At 42.4% G+C, this 22,931-nt stretch overlaps 1 protein-coding gene across 2 annotated transcripts in view; it reads left to right on the top strand.

Moving 5' to 3' along the window:
• Positions 1 to 22,931, top strand: part of LOC124805175 (ankyrin repeat and death domain-containing protein 1A-like) — a 683,180-nt gene that overhangs the window by 558,474 nt on the left and 101,775 nt on the right. For both annotated transcript variants that reach the window (XM_047265662.1, XM_047265661.1), the window contains exons 9-10: positions 4,375 to 4,473; positions 15,563 to 15,661. In XM_047265662.1, the coding sequence (XP_047121618.1) occupies positions 4,375 to 4,473; positions 15,563 to 15,661 (198 nt within the window). The remainder of the gene's footprint in view (positions 1 to 4,374; positions 4,474 to 15,562; positions 15,662 to 22,931) is intronic.

Genomic DNA, 22,931 nt, shown 5'->3' with positions numbered 1-22,931 from the left:
GTAAGCATACAGCATCTTACATGATGCTGTATGCTTACAACAGATCTGTGTAGAGCAAGCATGGAACATTATCCACGGTTCTCACAACCATTGTAGTTACGGGTACAATTGTCTCAGACGTGACGTCCATAAGTAAGATACTGGAAAAATGTACTCAAACTCCAACTTACAAGTAACGTGTGCGACATATCCTACATTATTACACAAATGTGTGGGACATAAAACGAGTCTGGACCAACGTGAGATGTTGTATCTATGCACAGAAGGGCGGCACTAATGGTCACAAATTTTTTCTGACTCGCAGGAGAGCTACAGTGAGAAACATGTAGTGGAAAACCTGTAGTGGAAAATGGTTGGGAAGAGATGCTAATCATCTCGATAGCACTTAAGTACGTAGTTTCAAGATCCACTAACAGGTAAAAAACCTAGAAACAGATTTCAGCACCTTTCCCCCACCCTCCCTCCTCGCCCCTACAGGGACTTCGAAGCCGTGGTAGCTACAAAGACATTGAATCTTCCCCCATGCGGTTGGAACGTGAGGAAAAACTTACAAGTTCCCTCTCCAAGCACTTCACATATGTGGGTGCAGATGTGGATGTAGAAAAAAATTATCAGTGAAAACAAATAACGTAGAGCACAGAAATAAGATGGTTCAAATGGCTCTGAGCACTATGGGACAACATCTGTCGTCATCAGTCCCCTAGAACTTAGAACTACTTAAACCTAACTAACCTAAGGACATAACACACACCCATGCCCGAGGCAGGGCTCGAACCTGCGACTGTAGCGGTCACGTGGTTCCGGACTGAAGCGCCTAGAACCGCACGGCCACACCGGCCTGCCACCCAGAGATTCATGTGGACTGTAAGGTGGGTTATCACATCACATTGGCCCTAACATTCACCACAATTCTGTCCAACGCCACCTTGCCACTGTCCCTCCATGCGAAGGTCGCAGACCGCATCTTACCCACATTCCACACTTATCTTTGACGCCTCGGTGACGGAGGACAGAATCGCGACAACCAACGTTGAGCTTCTTATGTGTGGCCGAGGAAAACATGTCAGACACACCGCCTCTCAGGATCGATACCAAAACGCCGTAGGGAATGGGATAAGGGGGTCAATGAAATCACACCTTCGCTTTGGGCGTTGATACCCACCCACTTTGCGGTCTAAAAGTCACAGTTTGATGAGGAACAGGACGCCACTCTTGACAACATTCGACACTGCTGCCAACCCGTTACAATCCTCCTTTGAGGATATCGTGGGGCAGTGAACGTGGTATGGCCCGTTTGCAGTGTATCGCGACTGCAGTTTATGTTCTGCTGTACAGCTTAAGCCTGGTTTACACGACGACATTGGGTTGCGCCACTCGTTGTGTGGAATGAGTTGCTCGCAAGAGGTTTCATATATGACTAGACACGGCGACACCAGTATACACTTCAGTTTTGTCGTTTTGTGGGTCCCTGAGTTGTGTCTGAAATAAAAGTTTTGACAGCTGCAAGTCGCACGAGTTGTGATGGAGTTAAAGCTTGTTGCGTGGAATCGCTGCATAAGAAAAAACGAAAAAGAAACGTATTTCGATTCGTGACTAGACGAAGAAAAGACGTCAGTTCGGTTGCTCAGCATCCTTGCTGTAATAATTTATAACGGGAGATCCAAGAAGTTCTTTTAATTATCTTAGAATGTCATCCGAACTGTTCACGTTTCTTCTAAATAGGATTAATAATGCTATAAGGAATAAAGGTACTGTAATACATGAAGCACTGTCGTCATATTTGAAATTACGTATCATATTGCGTGCATTAAAATCGACAACACTCGGTATGTTATAAGATACGGTTTTAGTTGGTGATGACGCTTTTCATTAACACTAATAATTATTAGTATTAACAGTAATAATTATTAACATTAGCAACAATAATTACTCGAAGCAGGCCGCGTCCAGAAGAGAATGGTTTGCAAACTACTCTCTTGAAGATAGATCTTTACAGTGCCAATATTTCAAAATTTTAACATATTTGATTGGGGGGGGGGGGGGCACTGCAGCGACGTTTTATGTAGATAGATGAATATTGAATAAAGAATGCAGCTTCTTGCATTTGGATAGCCTTGCCTCCTGTCGACAATATTCCTTGACAAACAGCTGGCCTACTCGAAAGATGGGATTTTACTCTTGTAGACGTGAGCATTGCCACAGCTAGAATTACAGTTGCTTGTATTTTTCTTAATTCAGTTGTATATCTGCTCCTAACTCTAATTTTGCCCTGCAGCTCAGATACTGTCAAACCATCTATGTTATGATCGCACATGACGGTCTTAGCGGCAGCAATATGTTGCTTATTTTTGTAATCAGCAACACTGAAATCCCACAAACACATGTGCAAAGCATAGATATCCAAAAGGCGGACATTATTCTCCGTTCCCCACTTCATATTTCAGTTTGTCTACACTCTACGAACACACATAACCTCAAAACTCGTGCAACTAGTGTCGCTGAAGTTGGAACACACGGACAGTGTTTAGTTTCACCAACGACTTGCGCAAACGCCCGGCGCGTATTCTCAATGGCCGGTAGCGCGGTTCCCTGCAACCTAGTGTCTTAAACTAGGCTTTAGAATCACTATGGACTGCTAAAAACCATTGTACGTTATCTGAAAGTGATCCGAAGCAGTAAAGGATTCATATGCTTTCTCATCCATCCATTTCCACGCCCTCCTATGGCGTTACCATGGTGTGATGCGAAATTAAGGTTTGCGTGAATAAAGTCACTCTAAGACCTACCATTTCGGCAACACCATTGGTACCAACCTTTGTTGAGTACGTTGCAAGTGTATCTATAAGAAAAATCGACACACATTCAGCTTTCGCCGGCCGCGGTGTCCGAGGGGTTCTAGGCGCTTCAGTCCGGAACCGCGTGACTGCTACGGTCGCAGGTTCGAATCCTGCCTTGGGCATGGATGTGTGTGATGTCCTTAGGTTAGTTAGGTTTAAGTAGTTCTAAGTTCTAGGGGACTGATGACGTCAGATGTTGAGTCCCATAGTGCTCAGAGCCATTTGAACATTCAGCTTTCCGGCTGCTGTAGCGCACGAAAACACACCTTAGGCTTGTCAAATGGCGCTCGAGCAGCCCCGAGACTGAATATGTGGCCAAGTTTCTGATAGGCACATTTGTAACACGCTCAACTCAGGTTCTTGGTGGGCTCCGAGAGTTTTGCCGAACTGGTGGGCCTTGGAGGGACCTTTCCCTGTTTTAATCAACCACATCTTAATGTTGCACCAGATTCGAATGGTTGTTAACCGTTCCTAGTGATTCCATGCTGTGCAGCAGAGCAAAATTTGCAGTCGCACCACACTCCAGAGGGGTCAGATCACCGTCCATAGGATTGCAGCCTCAAGATATCGTTAGAGTAAGGTTGAATGCTGTCAAGAACGTCTCCTCTTGCTTATCGTACTGCGAACTGTCGTTTTCGACCATGAAATATGTGGCAATCAACGCACCAATGGAAGGTGTGTCTGAAACGCAAATACTACCTTCCTGTGGCTCCCAGTCTTTTGTTGGTAAAGCTGTTTCTCTTCTGATCTCGTCTTCGCTACATATAAATTCGGTAGAAGTGTTCTGTTATTGTAATTTCTTTGAAACTGTCTACCAGAACATTGAGCCTAACATAAATTATACTCCTCCTGAATTCTTGCACTCTCAAGGAATATGGACCAGCGCAGAATAGAATGGATCTATAACTCTACTCTAGAGATTGCGCTTTTCCTTCCATTACTGCGTACAGTGTGATGTGCGTTTCGCAATTTTTCAATAAGACAGGAAATAATGGCACAGCAATAATGTCAGATTTCACATTATTCAGCCACATCTTGTAGAACCCGACATTTTCACGGTTTAAAGCAGTTACATGCAAAAGCTGATAGTAGCGCCAGTATCACCACAAAACCTCGATGAAACTGATGTTGGTGGAGGTGGTTGGTGGTACTATTCCATCCAGACACCTAATACTGAAAAAATAACTTACTTTTGTCGTGCTGTTACCTGTTACGGCTGCTATAAATAACATACTATTTAACAGCGTCGTTACAAAGTGACCCTATCTCTGCATGGATTCATAACTACATCTGTCTATATTGAACAATGTTTGCCACAATATTTCTTGAATAATCACTGATCAGTAAAATTCAATACTAATATTTATAAAATTGAAGGATGCAAAATTAGTAAAGCCATCCAGCCTCTCTTTCGGAAGACCTGAACCGCAACAGTTCATATAGGGAGGTTTGGCAATTGTGTTTTTTTTAATTTCCTTTAATATATTATCGTGTTTGTGCGCTTACATGTTTATTTTGATGGAACTGTGAATTTCAGAATGGCAATACGCCGCTGCACATGGCGTGTCAAGCCAACAAACTGGAAACCGTCGAACTTCTCGTCAGCAAGGGTGCAGATCTTAACGCGCTTAACGTGGTGAGTATGATGCATTCAAGTCTCAGTTTCACCGATGCACTACGTCAACAGCAAAACGTAGGAAATAATTACCCGAATCTTAAAATGATTAACAAATTGTCTCTAGTGGTGCGATTTAATAGCATCCTTCATACCTATTGTATACTCATAAATGAAAATTTAATGTCAGTATGTAATATTTCTTACAACTTGACGCTTTCATTTTTAGCTCCTATGGTAATCAGTGCGGTGCAATAATGAAATTATCACCAGTTCCTTACAGTTAAGTGCTCACATTTTCATGTCACGAATATATTCTGTGAAGTGAAAGCATACTAGATGTAGCCAGGTGGTTTCGCCCTTCGTCACCTCTGACAGCTCATTTCATCTACCTCAGTAGGCTTCTTGCGCCTGCCCTCTTAACTCTGCGTTCGTAGGTACTAGTTAAACCTAAAACAGCAGCGTTGAAGAAAATTCAACTCAATGACTATCAACCAAAGGTCACCTAACTCAAACTACGAGGTAAGATCTGTAAAGTTCACAAAATTTCGGGCGTGCGGGATTCTAAACAACTTGCGCGAAAATATTTAAAGTTCAATTGATTAGGTTTTATTGCCACCAAAAGAAGTTGTAAACGGCTAAAACGTCCGTATTTACTGTCAAAACTCTTGATGGTACAAGTTAATTGCGGTTTTAACTACAAAATTTCCACACGAAAGCAGCTGGAGCCTTACCAGTCCGACCCGAGTGATTTTTACGTCCTACATCACGTTGTTCTGTAGTTTTCTTAAAAAGAAATGCTCTTCCAAACGTTCCGAGAGAATTGGAGACAGAAATTCATAATAGAAATTCTGAGCGTTCGAAAGCAAATTTCGTTTGGATAAAAAAAAATACAAATCATCCCCAGGGATGAAGGACCAATTGATTTTAACCCTTAGCTTTTCTTTTGGCTGCTTTTATGCAAAATCATGTACACTTGACATATGTTACATGATTCCTGATTACACAATAATTTTTAACAAAATAAAACATTCACATTTTACGAATGACCTCCATGCACCCTCTCACTCTCTCGAAAACAGTCTCACAGCAAAACAAAATTAAATAATGTTTGAAAACGTTACTATTACGTCATCAAGCTATCGTAACGAAAGTAAAGAAAAGTCTAGAATAATAATTTCTATGAAATGAATCTGTTTAGTTATAGTTTCAAATCATATTATAAAGGAACACATTACAATCCCTAGGTCAGTTTTTGCAGCATCAGAAGAGGTATTTTGGTTTTTAGGTAAAATTTTATATCTCCGCATGTACTAAAGACATTGAACTGAGATTTTTGCAGACTGTTATAATATCAATACAAGTCTGTATAATGAGTATGAAAAAGATAGAATACAATTTGATACTACTTCCTTAGACTCACTGGAAGTGTATATAGCGAATCGGTCTGTCGGCAGGAAAGCACAGTGCTCCAAAGGCCACGTCGTCAGCTGCGCTGGTGGGGGAAAAAAAGTGTCATCTGTGGTGCTCACCCTGAACGAATGAGACATGCTGCCCATTCCCACTGACCGACTGAAAACTTTAAACCGCCAATATCCCTCTCCAATTTTCATAAAATGATTACTGCGAGAATTAAAGAATAGAATTCTCGTTTTAGTCCAGCATACATATTCAATGATTCTGGAAATTTTGCTGTTTAGTGATTCTGGAAATTTTATTATAGATTTCACTGTAGCCGCCGGATTGATTTCTTGGATATACGTTTTGTTTGTGTGATAACACATTGGAGAGTACCGCGCAGTTAAAAGTCCTAGGTAATTACTAGCATCAGGTGCAGAGTGTTTTTAAATTACAATTACTTTTATGACGTCTTGTACTCGGAACTGAGACGATATGATTTTGAATAGGAACTTACGTTCGGGAAAAGTACCGTCTCCACGATAGAGGTACAAGCAGATAAGACAATGTATTCCCCTATCCGGAGGTTGACTTTGAGAAGACAGTCTGGAAGCGTCAGAGCCGTGACGCAGCGGTCATCCGTAGATAGCAGCGGTGATTAATAGAAAGACACATTACTTGTGTTCCGAGCGAATATGCTTTTGAAAGACTATCAGGCATGCAATTAGATGGATTGTTCGTTTTTCACTGAGTAACGTAGCATCATCATCATCATCATCATCATCATCGTCATCATATTATTCCTGCTGACTCACGTCCTGAGCCGAAGCTTTTGACACACACACACACACACACACACACACACACACACACACAAACCAAAATAAAAACAAAGGCACCACCAAAGAATTATCCGAGTGGGACGGAAATCGTAAGACGTGATACATAAATAAAGACAAACAAATGACTAAAATTAAAAAAAAAACTGGGTTATTTATTGAAGAGTTAGAGCTTCGCTAACTGAGCAAGTCAATAATGCGTTGATCCGTCTCTGGCCCTTATGCTAGCAGTTCCGTCGTTCGGTTTTGTCACATCGGATTTATCCGGAACACTTCACGTCGACATCCCTTTTTTTTTCTCTCTTCATTTCTGCCAACGCAAGCGACCTAGTAGCTGTAGTGTCAAAATTGCGTGATGAAGCTAAACGTTGCTGTTTCTGTTGGTAGCGCTACCGCCAATTCCTTCAGTATTTCCCCTTACACATCTCCGCAAGCATTAAAAACCAATCATGTCATTTAGATGTCTGCTCATCATTTTCAGCAGCTATTTTCGAAGAAGAGGATGTGAAAAAACAGCACAGTGCTATTTCTTTACACCCTAATTCTTGTTGTTCCATTCACACCGCGTCCAAAAGTAGCAAATGGCTGAGGCAACAGAGACGGTAAAAAACGTGAACTGCCTCTGTCTAGCACAAAAATTACGCTGATACAAGTTGAGTTTTTGTTAAGCTGGTGCCTTTTTAGCACTGGCGTAAGTCAAGTTTCAGCATGCTACGAAACAAGTTTCGTTCGTCCGGGTAGTTTGGATAGTCGCGGTTTGTATGTCCCGTTCAAATTCATCAAGTAATATACCATGCCGTCACAAAATTCTTTGATTTGTACTATTTTTGCCAAAGAAATGAACCGAAGCTCATGAAAGTTTGTAAGTAACAAGCTGCTCCTTCATTTCTAACAGCTGAACAGTTAGCAAAGAGGCAAATGAGTTAAAAAGTGGGTGTATTTCCTTTCAAGACAAGAGATGTGGAAGACATCCCTGAACGACAACTACAGCTGAAAGCACTGACAAAGTGGGAGTATGGCCAATACCTGTCGTTAATTAAAGATATATAGAACGCTGGATATCGTAGGAACATCAGAAGCTTAGGCACAATATATTTTAAGTAAGGAATTAACTACGTGAATGTTCGCACTGTTTCAAAAAGAAAATAAATTTCGCAGGATAAAAAATGCGTCAACCACTTCACGTTAGAAATGAAACTACACTCAAATGGTTGGTACGAATTCGATGGGCGTACACCACCACTCAGTTTCATTCTACCGCGCTGGATAGGGCAAGAATGTACTGAAATTGGAAGCGGTATATTTTGGTGATTACCATGCAGAGGTTTAATAGTTGGAGAATATGGATACTCTACATCTGATATGGACCAACTGGAACTTAAGAATAGGTAATTACGGGCTTGACATACAGAAGCAAAACAAATTCCATTAGGACAAGGTCCTGAGAAGTGGTTTTGGCAATGAGGAAACTTAAGGATTTTCGATGCTAATAATTAGAACTCAGGTACGTGCTTAAGTAGATATTTACAAACACAAGTCTGTACAGATAAAGCGCGGCCAAAACAAAAGAGGACTCATGTCTTACAAACAACATACAGGCAACTCATTCGTTTATTGTAAATACAGAATATAGAGTAGGAAATTATTGTTAAGAAAAACAATGTACTGATCAAACTTTAATCAATTCCGGTTCAAATGGTTCAAATGGCTCGCAGCACTATGGGAGTTAACTTCTAAGGCCATCAGTCCCCTAGAACTTAGAACTACTTAAACCTAACTAACGTAAGGACATCACACACATCCATGTCAGAGGCAGGATTCGAACCTGTGACCGTAGCGGTCGCGCGGTTCCAGACTGTAGCGCCTAGAATCAATTCCGGATTTGGAAACTGCGACTATCTTGTTAAAGGTTTCAGCAATTATTGCAACTAATCGCCGTATTTTCTTCAATATTCTATTTATTCATGACCGGTTTCGAATCGCCTGGCGATTCATCATCAGATGATACAATTTAGTTTGGAGCATTGTGGGGGTCGTGCATCTGTGGCAAATACAGAGACAAAAAAGTGACCACTGTATGCGGAAAGAATATTAAGATTGTAAGATTAATTTGATGGTATTACTCACTGTTTTCATTCTCGTGGCAGGCACTGCTCTGAAAAATATAATGGATGCTTGCTTTCCTTGGTGTGATTTCAACTCTTAAACTGCATCCGTGTTGTTACTGTAGACTTAAACCTTTAGATTACCGCAGAAGCAAAAATCACAAGTAGACAGATGGGGTGATCTGGAAGGCGATAAACCTACGGAAACTGTACGTTCTTCTCTGAAAGCTTCATGCACGTATGACACCGAAAACCCCTGAAGTATGCACCATAGCGCCATACTGCTGGAAAATGCATACTCCCGTTCTTCGTCCGTTAGCTGCGTCATGAATTGTTGCAACAGTTCCATTGCATGCATTTCAGAGTTTACGGTGTTATTAAAGAAAATGGGCCCTACAATTCGTCGGCCTGAAACTGCAAACCGAACACCTACTTTCAGATTACGTAGATGTACCTCAAAGCGTTCCCTGGGATTGTCTGTTGACCAATAGCGTGTGTTCTGACAATTCACAAATTCGCTGAAATGAAACCATCCTTCGTCTAAGTTGACTTGAAGATTTAGATCCACGTAACTATCAGCGACATGCGTCAGTAGTCATTCGCAATAGTGAGGTCGTTGTGCGTAATCCGTAGGTTGTAATGCTTGCATGACTTATTTTGTACGCTCGCACATAAAATACTTCAACATGGTCTAGCATCACGTTCGTTTGATGTTTAGTTAGGTGGATGGACTTCTTACCTTAGTCTTTTGAACACGTTCAATATTTTCGGCGGGCAAACTTTCTTTACACAGGTACGTTTGGCGTTAGCGACTAAACAAGTTCCTCTAAATTTAGAGAACAATTTCTGTACAACACTTTTCAGGAGCAGCTGCCGGCCGGAGTGGCCGTGCGGTCTAGGCGCTGCAGTCTGGAACCGCGTGACCGCTACGGTCGCAGGTTCGAATACTGCCTCGGGCATGGATGTGTGTGATGCCCTTAGGTTAGTTAGGTTTAAGTAGTTCTAAGTTCTAGGGGACTGATGACCACAGCAGTTAAGTCCCATAGTGCTCAGAGCCATTTGAACCAGGAGCAGCTGTTTCTGGGTATTTTATCGTGAATTTTCATTCAAGGTTTTAAGCAATTTACGTCCTTAAAAACATTCGACAATAAACACGTTTTGTTCGATTGAAAAACACGTTCTGCACAACTGTATTCACAAGAAGCTTGAAAGTGACTACAGACAACACAGCTCTGATCACTACATCACCACTCGACTGCACCTGCCATCACGTGACCCCGTTCGAGCGCCGAGCGCCGCCCTAGCGTTAAGAAATAAGACACTGACAGCTTCAGTCATCAATATCACGGGATCTCGTTTATCTTGGCCACTCCGTATTGGTCGACCACAATATTACTGCACCTGGGAATGTGGGTGCTTGGATTGGCTTATTGTGAGTTTTTATGCTGATACTTTACAGGCACATTCTGAATCTCTTGATAATATTTGCACAATTGTCTTGAAATTGTTCACAGTACGATGTAGTTTCCTTAGTCAGCACCTACTTATACTGTAAAGTCACGGCAGGTTTCTGACAACGGCCGCGGGAGGGCAACTGCAATAATATCGTGGCAGGGTAGGCATCTGAAGCAATTTTGGCAACGTGGCACTGCACCGTAGCAGTAATTTGGCAATATGGTCACATAAATGTGGGCGTGCCGGGGAAACCCTACACTGCAGTGAGGTCGGCTGCTGCTGTAAGTGGCTAACGAGGAGTACGCGGCAAGGGCCATAACACGATTTCCCAGCAGCTTCGCTCACTGGAAGAGGAGTTAAAATGAGCCAATAATGTGTCTGCTTGTCTGTAGACATTCGACCGTTTCTGAGAAAACGATCGTCAAAATTTTCGAGGTACTTAATGTGCCATTTAAAGGATAAATTGTACTGCAGAAGTGCTGGCGCTGGTAGCTTGCGCATCGGCTTGACACTTCAGCGCCCCGTGTTCCAAACCTGTTTATTGTTATTTATTTTATTATTCAGGTGTTACAATTTTCTTTAAACTCTCATATTTTTATATTTCATTTTTGTATAAATTCTTGTATTTTATTCCTATGCTTATTCTTCAGGAAGATTTGGTGCGTTTTTTTTGGATGACACCGATTGTAGAAACATTCGAAATAGAAATTTCGAACACCACGAGCATCACGGGAAGGCGCGTATGCCATAGTGAGACTTATTCGTATGAATCTCACTCGGGAAACTGGAAATTTGTGGTAAGGTCTTTGGGACCAAACTGCTGAGGTCATCGGTCCCTAAACTTACACACTATTCAGTCTAGCTTATACTAACTTACTCTAAGGACAACACACACACACACACACACACACACACACACACACACACACACACACACACACACACACCATGCCAGAGGGAGGACTCGAACCTCCGACGGGGGCAGCCGCGCGAACCGTGGCAAAGCGCCCTAAACCGCTAGGCTACCCCGCGCCGCACACTCGGGAAAGAAACATCGTTAACACTGCTGAAGATTTCAGTCGTCGGCAGTAATTTTGCGGCGAACAACGCGTAACCAACCACTTTACCGAAAACACGCTTGCGTCTGAGACTGAATGAAGATACACTACAGGAATATCACCATAAACAATTTCAAATAATTTTATCATTCATTTTTTTTTTTAAATTCATTCAGCAGACATACAGGTAGTTAACGAATGTGGACAACATTATTTTAATATGCACTAGAAAATATCCATGTAGTAATCTTCTATGAACATGGGTAGATAAATGAAAAACAGAAATAAAAGTAATTATCGGATTTCGAACTCGGGGTGGAAAAGTTTTTCTGCGATACTAACTACCGCGCCAGCAGTTGCTCTGAAGAATGTATTCTCTAAATGGCACATAAAGTACCTCGGAAACTTCGATCGTCGTTTTCTCAGAAACAGTCGAAAATCTAAAGAAAAGCCGAGACACGCCTTCGCTTATTTTGACCCATCTTCAACTGAGTGAAGTTTCCGGGAAATCGGGTTATGACACTTGCCGTGTTCTACACGTGAGTCCCAATCCGATTCGTTGATGGAAATGTGTGGCACACACTGTGTTACATAATTAGTTACCGTTGGTTGACAGTAGTGGCGGCTCGTGAGAATACATTCTAGGTGTTCACATATTTGTTCACAAATTTTTATAGATTCAGATAAATTTGAGAGTATGAAGTTAACAAATGGTTCAAATGGCTCTGAGCACTATGGGACTTAACATCTGTGGTCATCAGTCCCCTAGAACTTAGAACTACTTAAACCTAACTAACCTAAGGGCATCACACACATCCATGCCCGAGGCAGTATTCGAACCTGCGACCGTAGTGGTCACGCGGTTCCAGACTGCAGCGCCTAGAACCGAACGGCCACACCGGCCGGCTGAAGTTTACAGCATCCGCTGTATAACATGCTTATCAACAAGTTTATACGACTAGAGCAAATATCAATAATAATAATAGTAACAACAACATAAATAAAGATAATAAAAGCAATAACAAAATAACGTTTAAGTTTTCGCTACTCTCCACTCGCATTTTTGTGTAAGTGGAAGTATTTGTGCAGTTCCAATTTATTCGGACAACTGTACAAAATCCCTAACAGGTGCAGCACTTCACGAATTTACGTCCGGGCCGAAAATAAGATTTTCTTACGCTGCACTCACATAACAACTTGTGCTAACAGCACGCTTCCTCCTTAAATGTTCGGTTGTAGTCATGCTTATTTCATTTCGTCATTCTCTCAATCAAGGATATGTTCTTTGAGGCCCTGGTTCCTTTGCAGCTAACTTTTCTGCTAACTAACTTTACTGTTCCCTGAATGATATTTTCCCTCTGCAGCGGTGTGTCCGCTGACATGAAATTTCCTTGCAGATTATAGCTCTATGTAAGACTGGGACTCGAACTTTGAACTTTCGCCTTTCATGGGCAACTGTTCTACCTACTGAGCTACTCAAGCGCCACTCACGGCCCATCCTCATAGATTTACTTTTCAGTTAGCATCTACAACAGATTCAACATAGTTCATGTCTACACTGCACACGAAGGGCGATTCCCGCACAGTAAACAACCAACTCCAAACGAAAAATGCCATTTGTGAAAATGATTAAACTCAAGTAGTAATGTTTACCAACATGGCCACTTGACTAGAATGCAAATGAGACGCTGAGATCCATAAGAGCGTAAAACACACTGCCATCGACCCCACATTTAAGTGAATATCAGAGAAACCAATGATACAGCTTTTCGTGAATTTTCGCATATACAGTGTGGGCCAGTACGGATAAACCTGCCTCACAGTAAGGTCAACAGATTTCAGAAGCTGAATAAATGCTATAATTTCACAGTCGACGGTGATGTGCTTCAAGCCCTTATGATTGTAAGCACCTTAAATGGATTACTGCATGATAAATATCGTAACTTAATATACTATAACTCATTCAGAAACTCACAAAGTAGATTTACTGTCAGTACAACTGTAACATATACGGACGTCCGATCCAATTTTACTACAGTATGTAGTAGATGAATTAGCATACCTGAAGAGTGTGCTATCATGTAGCAGGATTTACGCCGAGCGAATGGGGATAAAAGTCTGCCTCAATGTGTGCCACCTGGTGGCACCAACATGAACTTCTGGTTGTCTGGTTGAGTAGCAAAAGCCATCGTGAACCAGGCACGTCGATCATTATATCTGTATGTATTTGGCACATTAGGCATTTACGTCACGCGAGTTGCTCATTCTCAAAAGCTACTTACAACGTGCGCAACTGAAGGTTCACGGAATCTAGGGGAGCACTAGTGCGGTAGATTTACATGCCACATGTTTCAGATTGCAGCATCTATGTTACGTTTAATATCATTCAAAGAAAAATAAATCCACAAGGTGTCGGAAGTTAGGGAGTTTACATGCACTTGTGCTCTTACACAGCAGCCGCCACTGGTTCACAGTGATCGGCTTCACATGTACAACGTATTTTGCAGGCAGTAATTTATGAGCGACACGACCCATTACTCCATTAACGATGACGTCGAGGGTTCAGCAATTCCACTCATGCCATAGGAGATTCCATCCTTTCTGTGTCGCTTTCTGAACTGAGCAATATAGCAGGAACATCTACAGTGTCTACTTTACCTAATACCATTCCTTCCTACCGAGAAATTTACGGCAGGTAAATGATCTGACAGCTATGTAAGGGTTATGAAAATTGTACGTGATGGTACGGAAGACCTTCCAAAATGGTACTAGAACATTGCAGTCTACTCACTGAAAACTTCTTGGAGAATGAGTATCGATTTGAAACAAGACTATGTCGAATTTCTAAATGAATTTTAGAGATTAAAAAGTAGTTGTTTATCTGTGATATTGAATGATTTTCACCATGTCTGTGTAAACCTAGTTTGATTGAAGTGCACTTTAAATTGTGGGAAATACGGAAGCGTCCGATCCCGCCCGTCTGCTTTGACCCATGACGTCACAAATACGGCGGAAACGACCATAAACCACGATTCCAACATGGCCCATATAAAGTCGTTACGTACACGTTATGAGGACAGAAATAAGCCTGCCGGGGTGGCCGTGCGGTTCTAGGCGCTACAGTCTGGAACCGCGTGACCGCTACGGCCGCAGGTTCGAATCCTGCCTCGGGCATGGATGTGTGTGATGTCCTTAGGTTAGTTAGGTTTAAGTAGTTCTAAGTTCTAGGGGACTGATGACCTTAGCAGTTAAGTCCCATAGTGCTCAGAGCCATTTGAACCATTTTTAACGGAAATACATCGAAAAACAAACACACACACGTTCCACAAAAAGCCTAATGACACTAACGGGACAAGCGCGGGAAATAGGGTTTTTTTGGGGACAAACTAAATATAAACAAATTTAGACACCCACCCCCATACAAAACCACGCAAAACGATGAAAAAACCGACATCACAAAACTCCCCAATTTCCAGTAAACACAATATCATTGGGAATCGGACACTTCGCTTGACCTATATAGCTCAACAGCAGCTCCCGATCCCACAAATTAGGACCTAACACTTCCCTTGACCTATATAGCTCAAAAACATCTCCCGATACCAATACCAACATTCACAGCCTCACATTGGGATCGAACACTTCCCTTGACCTGTTATCCTTACGACATCTCCACATACAACCGTTCCTGGTCCGAGACGCCGAAACTTTAAGTAAGCCTCATTTCTTCACTACATACTGAACACTTCACGACTTCATCCAAAAATCCGAATAGTTGCAGAAATTTTATTAGAGACAACGCACTGTCCCCCATCATAGCCGACAACCGAAAACTGTTGACCCTGTCAGTCATATCCACACCTACCAAAGACATAAAAAAAGCAATTTACCAAAATTCACACACGACGCCACACTCGCAAACTAAACCAAAAACATCACCTAACACACCACCAGAGAGCACCACCGATTGCATCAAAACGACACCTACAAACACGCCACTTTCACACGCCGACGGGTGGGATCGGACGTTTCGGTCGACCCAAATAGTGGACTTCAGCTCGAAAGGCGTAGCCCCCATAAAACTGGTGCAAATGCTGGTATAGCAAAAATATTTTCATTCACTTCTCGCTGTTCTGTTAAGATTTTCTTTCGATACTGTTCTTTGGCTTACCGTAATGTTTTCCTTGCATTATTTGGGTCTTCTGTGTGGCAATGTGATACAGCAGGCTACTAATGTTGCTTGTTCCTCTGGCAGAGACTGCAGTCGTCAATCCACATCGCCGCCGAGCAGGGCTACACGGAGATCTGCAAGCTGCTGCTGGCCGCAGGCGCCAACATCGACCAACGAGAGCAGGTATGTGGCGTGGCGTGGCGGTTATCTCCGACTTTGGCTCTCAGCACGCACCACACATTTCTTCGCACATGTGTTCATTCTTCATCTCCACCAGACAGGACCGCGTTGGCGACTCGTACAAAATTTGCCATTTGGAATGGGCCTCACGAAGTTATTGAATCTTCCTGACAGATTAGTACTATGTGCCGGACGGAGAGTCTAACTCAGGACCTTTGCTTCGGCAGCTCAGATGATAGAGCAATTGCCCGCGAAAAGCAAAGCCCTCGAGTTCGAGTCTTAACAGGGCACACAGTTTTAACCTACCTGGAAGTTTCACAGATGTTCTCCTGCGAAACTCCTGGAAGAGAGCATATTGGGGACACCTGGCTTAACCACAGCCCGGGGAATACTTGCAGAATGAAATTTTCACTCTGCAGCGGAATGTGCGCTGGTATGAAACTTCCTGAAAGTTTAGTTATTCTTCTCACTTACTGTATGACGCAAATTATCATTCATTTCTTGATGCATTGAGAACAACACAAGGATCTTTTGTTTCATCATCCACGTGACGATCAACCAGATTTTAGATGGTAAGCTTCTCTTCCTACAGGTTTCCGAGAATATATCTAGTATGTACGTAACTCAATTGATGGGCGGATCTGGGAAGCGCATATGATAACTTATTCCAAGAATCAAGAAGCATAGATGAGGAGGTCGGCGTTTCTCTCTATCACATCATGGCCTTACGAAGTAGGGGTCGGCCATCGTAGATTTCTCGAGTTTCAGTGATTATTTATGATACTAGTATCCCTTAGATGTGTCGTTAACAGTATTACAATACAGAAATTTCCCAACTGGGACGAACCCGACAAACAACTTGCTGTCTGAAACCAGATTGTCATAAACAATCCTGCCGAGAACATGAGGAGCAGCGAGAAGCAATCATGTTTTTGGGGTTTTTAAGGATTCTGATGATCTTTGTGAAAATTATATTTACCAAGAACCTGTTTCTTCTGGCTGCTCTCACTATTTAACAAGTGCTGGTCGAAATATAGGCAAACTATTGTTCAGACCATCCATTCAGGCGGACGACAGTCGATCTAGCTGTTCGTGCAGATCTTCCCAGCGCGAAAGGAGTCTAAATTCAAGTGCGAGCAACTTCAGTACTTTGAAGTGCCGAGTCGGATAGAGAGGTAAGTACAGCTTGTTAGCCGCGGATGTAAAATTGTGAACGATTTCCGGTTTTACCCATGACCTATGTGCTAGTGCACCCACAAAGGTCAACTTCGGATGCGTTTACTTTTTCCGCTCCGTGTAGTCAAGGAGTCGGGAAATTCTACCCTTTTATTTTGTGCAATCTCTCCTAGATACTCTGTCTACTTATTTACCAGATAACCTAAATTCTCTTTCATTCCTAGAAGCAATGACAACCTCACGGATGTGATCCTACACATTTATAACTGACTCAGTTTTAATAAATATACAAAGTTTACTAATAAATTATTCAAAACCTTCGAAAATGCCTGAGAGAATCTCCTAAACATTTACGAACTACGAAAAACATATGTAAATTATGTAATAGTTAATCTATGTGACAAAAAACGAGTACACAGTACGGCATGTTCCAGAGCGCAAATATCCAGCAATCCACAATATACCTGACATATTATCACTTTCTTTCTCTACGGTCCGTTCGCACATTGTCTAACAGAGTACGGAAGAGTAGACACTGAAACCTCCTCCGACAGAAAATGTGCAACAGCCGTAGGTAGTGGTTAGGCTGTCACAAATTCCTTGTTAAGAACATACTGTCCGCCTGGTATTTCCCAGCGGCTGTTAAAACTGGGTTCCATGTGGCGTTGTATTCCTGTGAAACAGAACCGCCATCAGCTCTCCTCTGCAACATGCACATTAAACAGGTTTAGATTTATGAGCTACTTTCAATGAATCATGTTGTAAGGCTAATGAGATTTTTCACGGAATCCCTAAAAGAAACGAATTCAGTACAGTGTTCGGAGCGTGATCTCTAGCAACGTTCACATCTGTTGTACGACCGCGCTTAATGAAGTGTCAGCTAATTTCTGATCAAACCGCAGCGTACATATAGTAGATGAAGAAGTCCTGTGAACATCAAAAACGAGAGCAGCACAGTGGCCCATACGCGGACACCTCAGAGGCTTCTGGTGTTAAGTCGTGAGTTGCAACAGCGGTCAGATCAGTAATTAAGGAAGAGTGTATTAGATGTGTATCAACAAAATTCCTTTTTTATACCAGGTACGTTCAAGAAGACAGAGTGACTGGACCGTATAGTAGACAATGAAACAGGGTACCATTAAATAGATTACCCATCGAATTATTTGTAGTAGAAGAGAAAGAAGGGGTAGAAATGACCTCGAGATGCATCAGTTTGAGTTCTAGAGAAATGGGGTAACACGCGAAGCAATATTGCTCCTATGACTTATCATAGAAGACAGGTTGAGGGAAGGAAAATCTAAATTTGTAGGGATTGTTGATGTAGAGAACGTTTTTAACAATGCACCAGTTAGTGTACATGCTTGCTTCGAAATTCTGAAAACAGCAAGGGTAAAATGCATGGAGCGAAAGGCTGTACAGAATTTGTACAGAAACTGTTGTATTTACCAATTAAGTTTGCATCCCACATGAAGGTAGCAGGAAGCGAACGTCTTACCACAGACCAGTAACTGCTCTATTTAGATGGCGTGCTACATGCTTGCAACTAGATTCATCGAGGTGCAATATAAACTAAAAACAAATAAGATTGAAAATGCCCTCATTAGTAATCAAAAATCATTTATTAAAATAATGGGTATATAAACACTGATCTTCAGTTTGACTGTAAGACGTGACATTGAACAAAGAGTACTGCACACTTGTCAAACCTAACTCATTGAACGTTGACTACTAATCTGCAATTGTTAAATCTGGTCTGCTTTTGGAGACAATTTATAGTTCTGTCTCGAATAATGATAAACACTTCCACACTCTGCGTTAACTGTGCGATGATCACTCGTTGATAGCAGATGAAATGTAACTGTGCCACCGATAGATAACTGCTAGGCAACTAATGATCTGCCACAAGTGCGACTATTAGCAGAGTGAATCTGTGTCCCTGCGTTTGCTCACGAACAGCGGAAGAAGCTTCATTTGCAAACTATTTTGCCGGATGAAGAAAGTAGTCACTAGTAGACAGTGTCCTCTGTGATGGCAGACATAGCTATCGGCGGATGTTGTTGTTGTTGTGGTCTTCAGTCCTGAGACTGGTTTGTTGCAGCTCTTCATGATACTCTATCCTGTGCAAGCTGCTTCATCTCCCAGTAACTACTGCAACCTAAATCCTTCTGAATCTGCTTAATGTATTCATCTCTTGGTCTCCCGCTACGATTTTTACCCTCCACGCTGCCTCCAGTACTAAATTGGTGATCCCTTGATGCCCCAGAACATGTCCTACCAACCGATCCCTTCTACTAGACAAGTTGTGCCACAAATTTCTCTTCTCCCCAATCCTATTCAATACCTCCTCATTAGTTATGTGATCTACCCATCTAATCTTCAGCATTCTTCTGTAGCACCACATTTCAAAAGCTTCTGTTCTCTTCTTGTCCAAACTATTTATCGTCCATGTTTCACTTCCATACATGGCTACACTCCATTCAAATACTTTCAGAAACGACTTCCTGACATTTAAATCTATACTCGATGTTAACAAATGTCTCTTCTTCAGAAACGCTATCCTTGCCATTGCCAGTCTACATTTTATATCCTCTCTACTTCGACCATCATCAGTTATTTTGCTCCCCAATTTTTTTTTTTTTTTTCTTTATTGTAATTTGGACACCCCATACAAGGTGGGCTGGCAGCGGAACAGTGTACTCCGCTCTTCAGCCATAAGCAGTACAATAAAAAAGAAAGGGAGACAGACAAGTAACAGAATGGCGGTTTAAAAAACAGGAGATACAATAGTTAAAAAACATGAAGCCGTTCACACTTGATGAAACAAACAAGAAAAACCGTCGGCACTGGGCACAAACACTGACGAGGTAGATGACACACGTGAACGAAGGAGCGTGGACGGCGAAAAACACTGAGGCACAGACACGACGGCACAGACACTAAAACGAGGGCGATGATCTCCGGCGCGCGAAAGTTCACGAGGCGTGTGCGAGTCCGGGGACCTGCCAAGAGAGGAGGAGGAGGAGGAGGAGGAGCAGGAGGGGGAGTGGGAAAGCGAGAGGGGAGAGCAGGGACGCCACGGGCAGGGGAAAGAGGGGGGAGAGAGGAAGGGGGAGGGGAAGCCCGGAAGAAGAGGGGGGAGGGAGGGGATGGGGGAAAAGGAAAGAGAAGGGAAGGGAAGAGAAAGGAGGGTGGGTGCTGAAGGGAAAGGACACCAGGAGGGAGGGGGGGCAGGGTCAAAGTTGATAGGAGGGGTAGATGGAGGGGACGAGGACATCATCAGGGAGAGGGAGCTGGCGGAAACCACCTTGGGAGAGGGTAAGGAGGGTGGAGAGATGGAGACCAGGTGGGACGTGGGAGTACAGGCGCGGCAGCGGGCGGGGGTGGGAGAGGATCGGGGAGACGAGCGGGTGAGGAGGATCGAGTTTACGGGAGGTGTATAGGATTCGTATCCTTTCGAGGAAGAGGAGGAGGTGGGGGAAGGGGATAAGGTCATACAGGATCCGCGTGGGGGAAGGGAGACGGATGCGATAGGCAAGGCGGAGAGCATGGCGTTCAAGGATTTTTGCTCCCCAAATAGCAAAACTCCTTTACTACTTTAAGTGTCTCATTTTCTAATCTAATTCCCTCAGCATCACACGACTTAATTCGACTACATTCCATTATCCTCGTTTTACTTTTGTTGATGTTCATCTTATATCCTCCTTTCAAGACACCGTCCATTCCGTTCAACTGCTCTTCCAAGTCCTTTGCTGTCTCGGCGGATAGAGCCGACTATTTGTAGGTCTCATGGTGGAAGGATAATGAGGTAACTGTTACGTGCGCCAACGTATGTGGCGACTGCTCCTAACTACCAGCTGCTACGCTTGGACTGCCTCACGTGTGACGCCCTCTGTAGGTACAGCTGTGTTCCGTAACTGACAGCGGACACAGCAGCAACCAGACTGCATTTGTGAAAGTCAAGGAACGTAAAAGGAAAACATTAGTTGTGCAGGGAGTGAGACAATGTTGCCCCCAATTCCACATGTTTTTCAATGTGTACACTGTGCAAGCAGTATAACCAAGGAGAAATTATAAAAGCATATTAAAGTTCAGGGAGAGCCAGAAAAACTTTAAGGGCTGATGATGACAATGTAATTCTGTCAGAAACAGTGAAGGACTTGGAAGAGCAGCTGAACGGGATGGACAACGTCTTGAAACGATATTATAAGGTGGGCATCAATACGATTAAAAAAAATGTAATGAAAAGTAGGTGAAAAATCAGCAATTCTGAAGGAAGTAATAACTAAGCAAGTTTTGTTCGTATTTGTGCAACAAAACAAGTCATAATAGTAGAAGTAGAAATAAAAAATATATCTTTTTCAGAACGATTGTATTGCTGCTGCCAGACTTCATTATCTATCACAGCATATAAATTTGTTTGCTGAAGGTGTTTGTCTGGAGTGTAGCCTTGTGTGAAACATGGATGAAACACAAAATATTGTATGATGTTGCTCAATTTATTCTCTAATGTGCGACCGGTTTCGGTCAGACCATTTTCCAAAAAAAAAAAAAAAAAAAAAATACTTGAAATGGCTCTAAGCACTACGGCACTTTACATCTGAGGTCATCAGTCCTCTAGACTTAGAACTACTTAAACCTAACTAACCTGAGGACATCACATACATCCATACCCGAGGCAGGCTTCGAACCTGCCACCATAGCAGCCGCGTGGTTCCGGACTGAAGTGCCTAGAACCGCTCGGTCACAGCGGCCGGCACCATTTTCCAGCACAAAGCAAATATAAAGAAATTTCAGGTGAAGAGCATTTTTGAAAGTTCTAGTATAAATTGATTTCTTTTTCTATATTGATGACATTTGTACAACAGTTGTCGAGTAGTTGTCTTTGACCAAGGCAAATCGCACAGCAAAGAATAATTTAAAAAGCAGCTTGTTGTGTCGTTTAACCTCGTTTCTAAAACAGGAGTAGAACTTTTTGAATTGTGGTGCTACAGAAGAATGTTGAAGATTAGACAAACTCTGAATATTAAGAAAAAGTTACTTATAATTAGGAAGAAGATGTTCACGAAGCTGAAGGAGAAACGGACTCGGTCTAAGAAACTAGTGGCCACACATTGCATGAGACGGTCGCTGATGGAGCGTCGACGTAAGCTTCTGGAAGAAGGGCGAGTTTCTATTGGCCAGATTTAGTAGTTTATTGTTAACATGGTAATCTGGATCTGTATAGCTATCATCAACATCATCATCACCATCATCAGAGAGCTCCATTTCAATAAAATCTCCATCAAATAATTCGTTTACAAAATCTTCAAATGCCTTTCAATCTGAAAAAGAAATTCTGTGAATGAATAATACTGTTTAGTGTTAATTTATCCCAAGGAGGAAATAAAGTCTGGATCTCGGCTGCGCTGTTACGTCTCTAGAAAGACGGAAAAGTACGAAATTTATGTCAGACAGTCGAGCACGGATCATCCACCTCTTCTTGGCCAGGATTTTTCTTGCAACCTGTTGAGTAGAGCACCAGGTCGACCCTGTACGCGGTGGTAAGTGGAGTAAGTAAAAACTGTTGGTAGCTCCGAGAGAAATGCGAGGGAAGTTTAATAACGCTATTCAAGAGCGGAAATCCTATTTAAGAGCAGAAAGAAGCGTCCTCCAGCGCAACTGTTGTACAGCTCTTGGCTTATATTTTAAACAGATATTACGTACAGTTTTTCGTTGGCTTCTATCTGAAGTGGTCAGCGTGACGTAGAGGACGAAAAAAACTAGTTTCGTGTTGTTCTTACACATTTCCTTATTCATGTTTTGCCTGCTGCGTAGGTGACATTGAAATCGGTGAAACTGATGCAGACTCCTCACCGAAATTTGAAAGTATATTTTCGAATTGCTAAGTTTTTGCTTCGATTGTGAAACAAGGATCGTAGGGCGTTTTAATCACCTACTTAATGTCTCAGGAAACCACTGCAGTTCACAAAGCGCTAACGAAAACATGCAGCCTAAACCTGCGCGAAGAAGGGTATGTCTCAACTGTACGAGATATTTCAAGGGAATGAATTTACTATATCGTTCATACAGAAGTTTAAAGAAGATGTCGTGTTATTTC

This window comes from Schistocerca piceifrons, chromosome 7 (assembly GCF_021461385.2).
Source record: "Schistocerca piceifrons isolate TAMUIC-IGC-003096 chromosome 7, iqSchPice1.1, whole genome shotgun sequence".
NCBI classification, from domain to species: domain Eukaryota; kingdom Metazoa; phylum Arthropoda; class Insecta; order Orthoptera; family Acrididae; genus Schistocerca; species Schistocerca piceifrons.
This window is presented reverse-complemented; position numbering and strand designations above follow the sequence as displayed.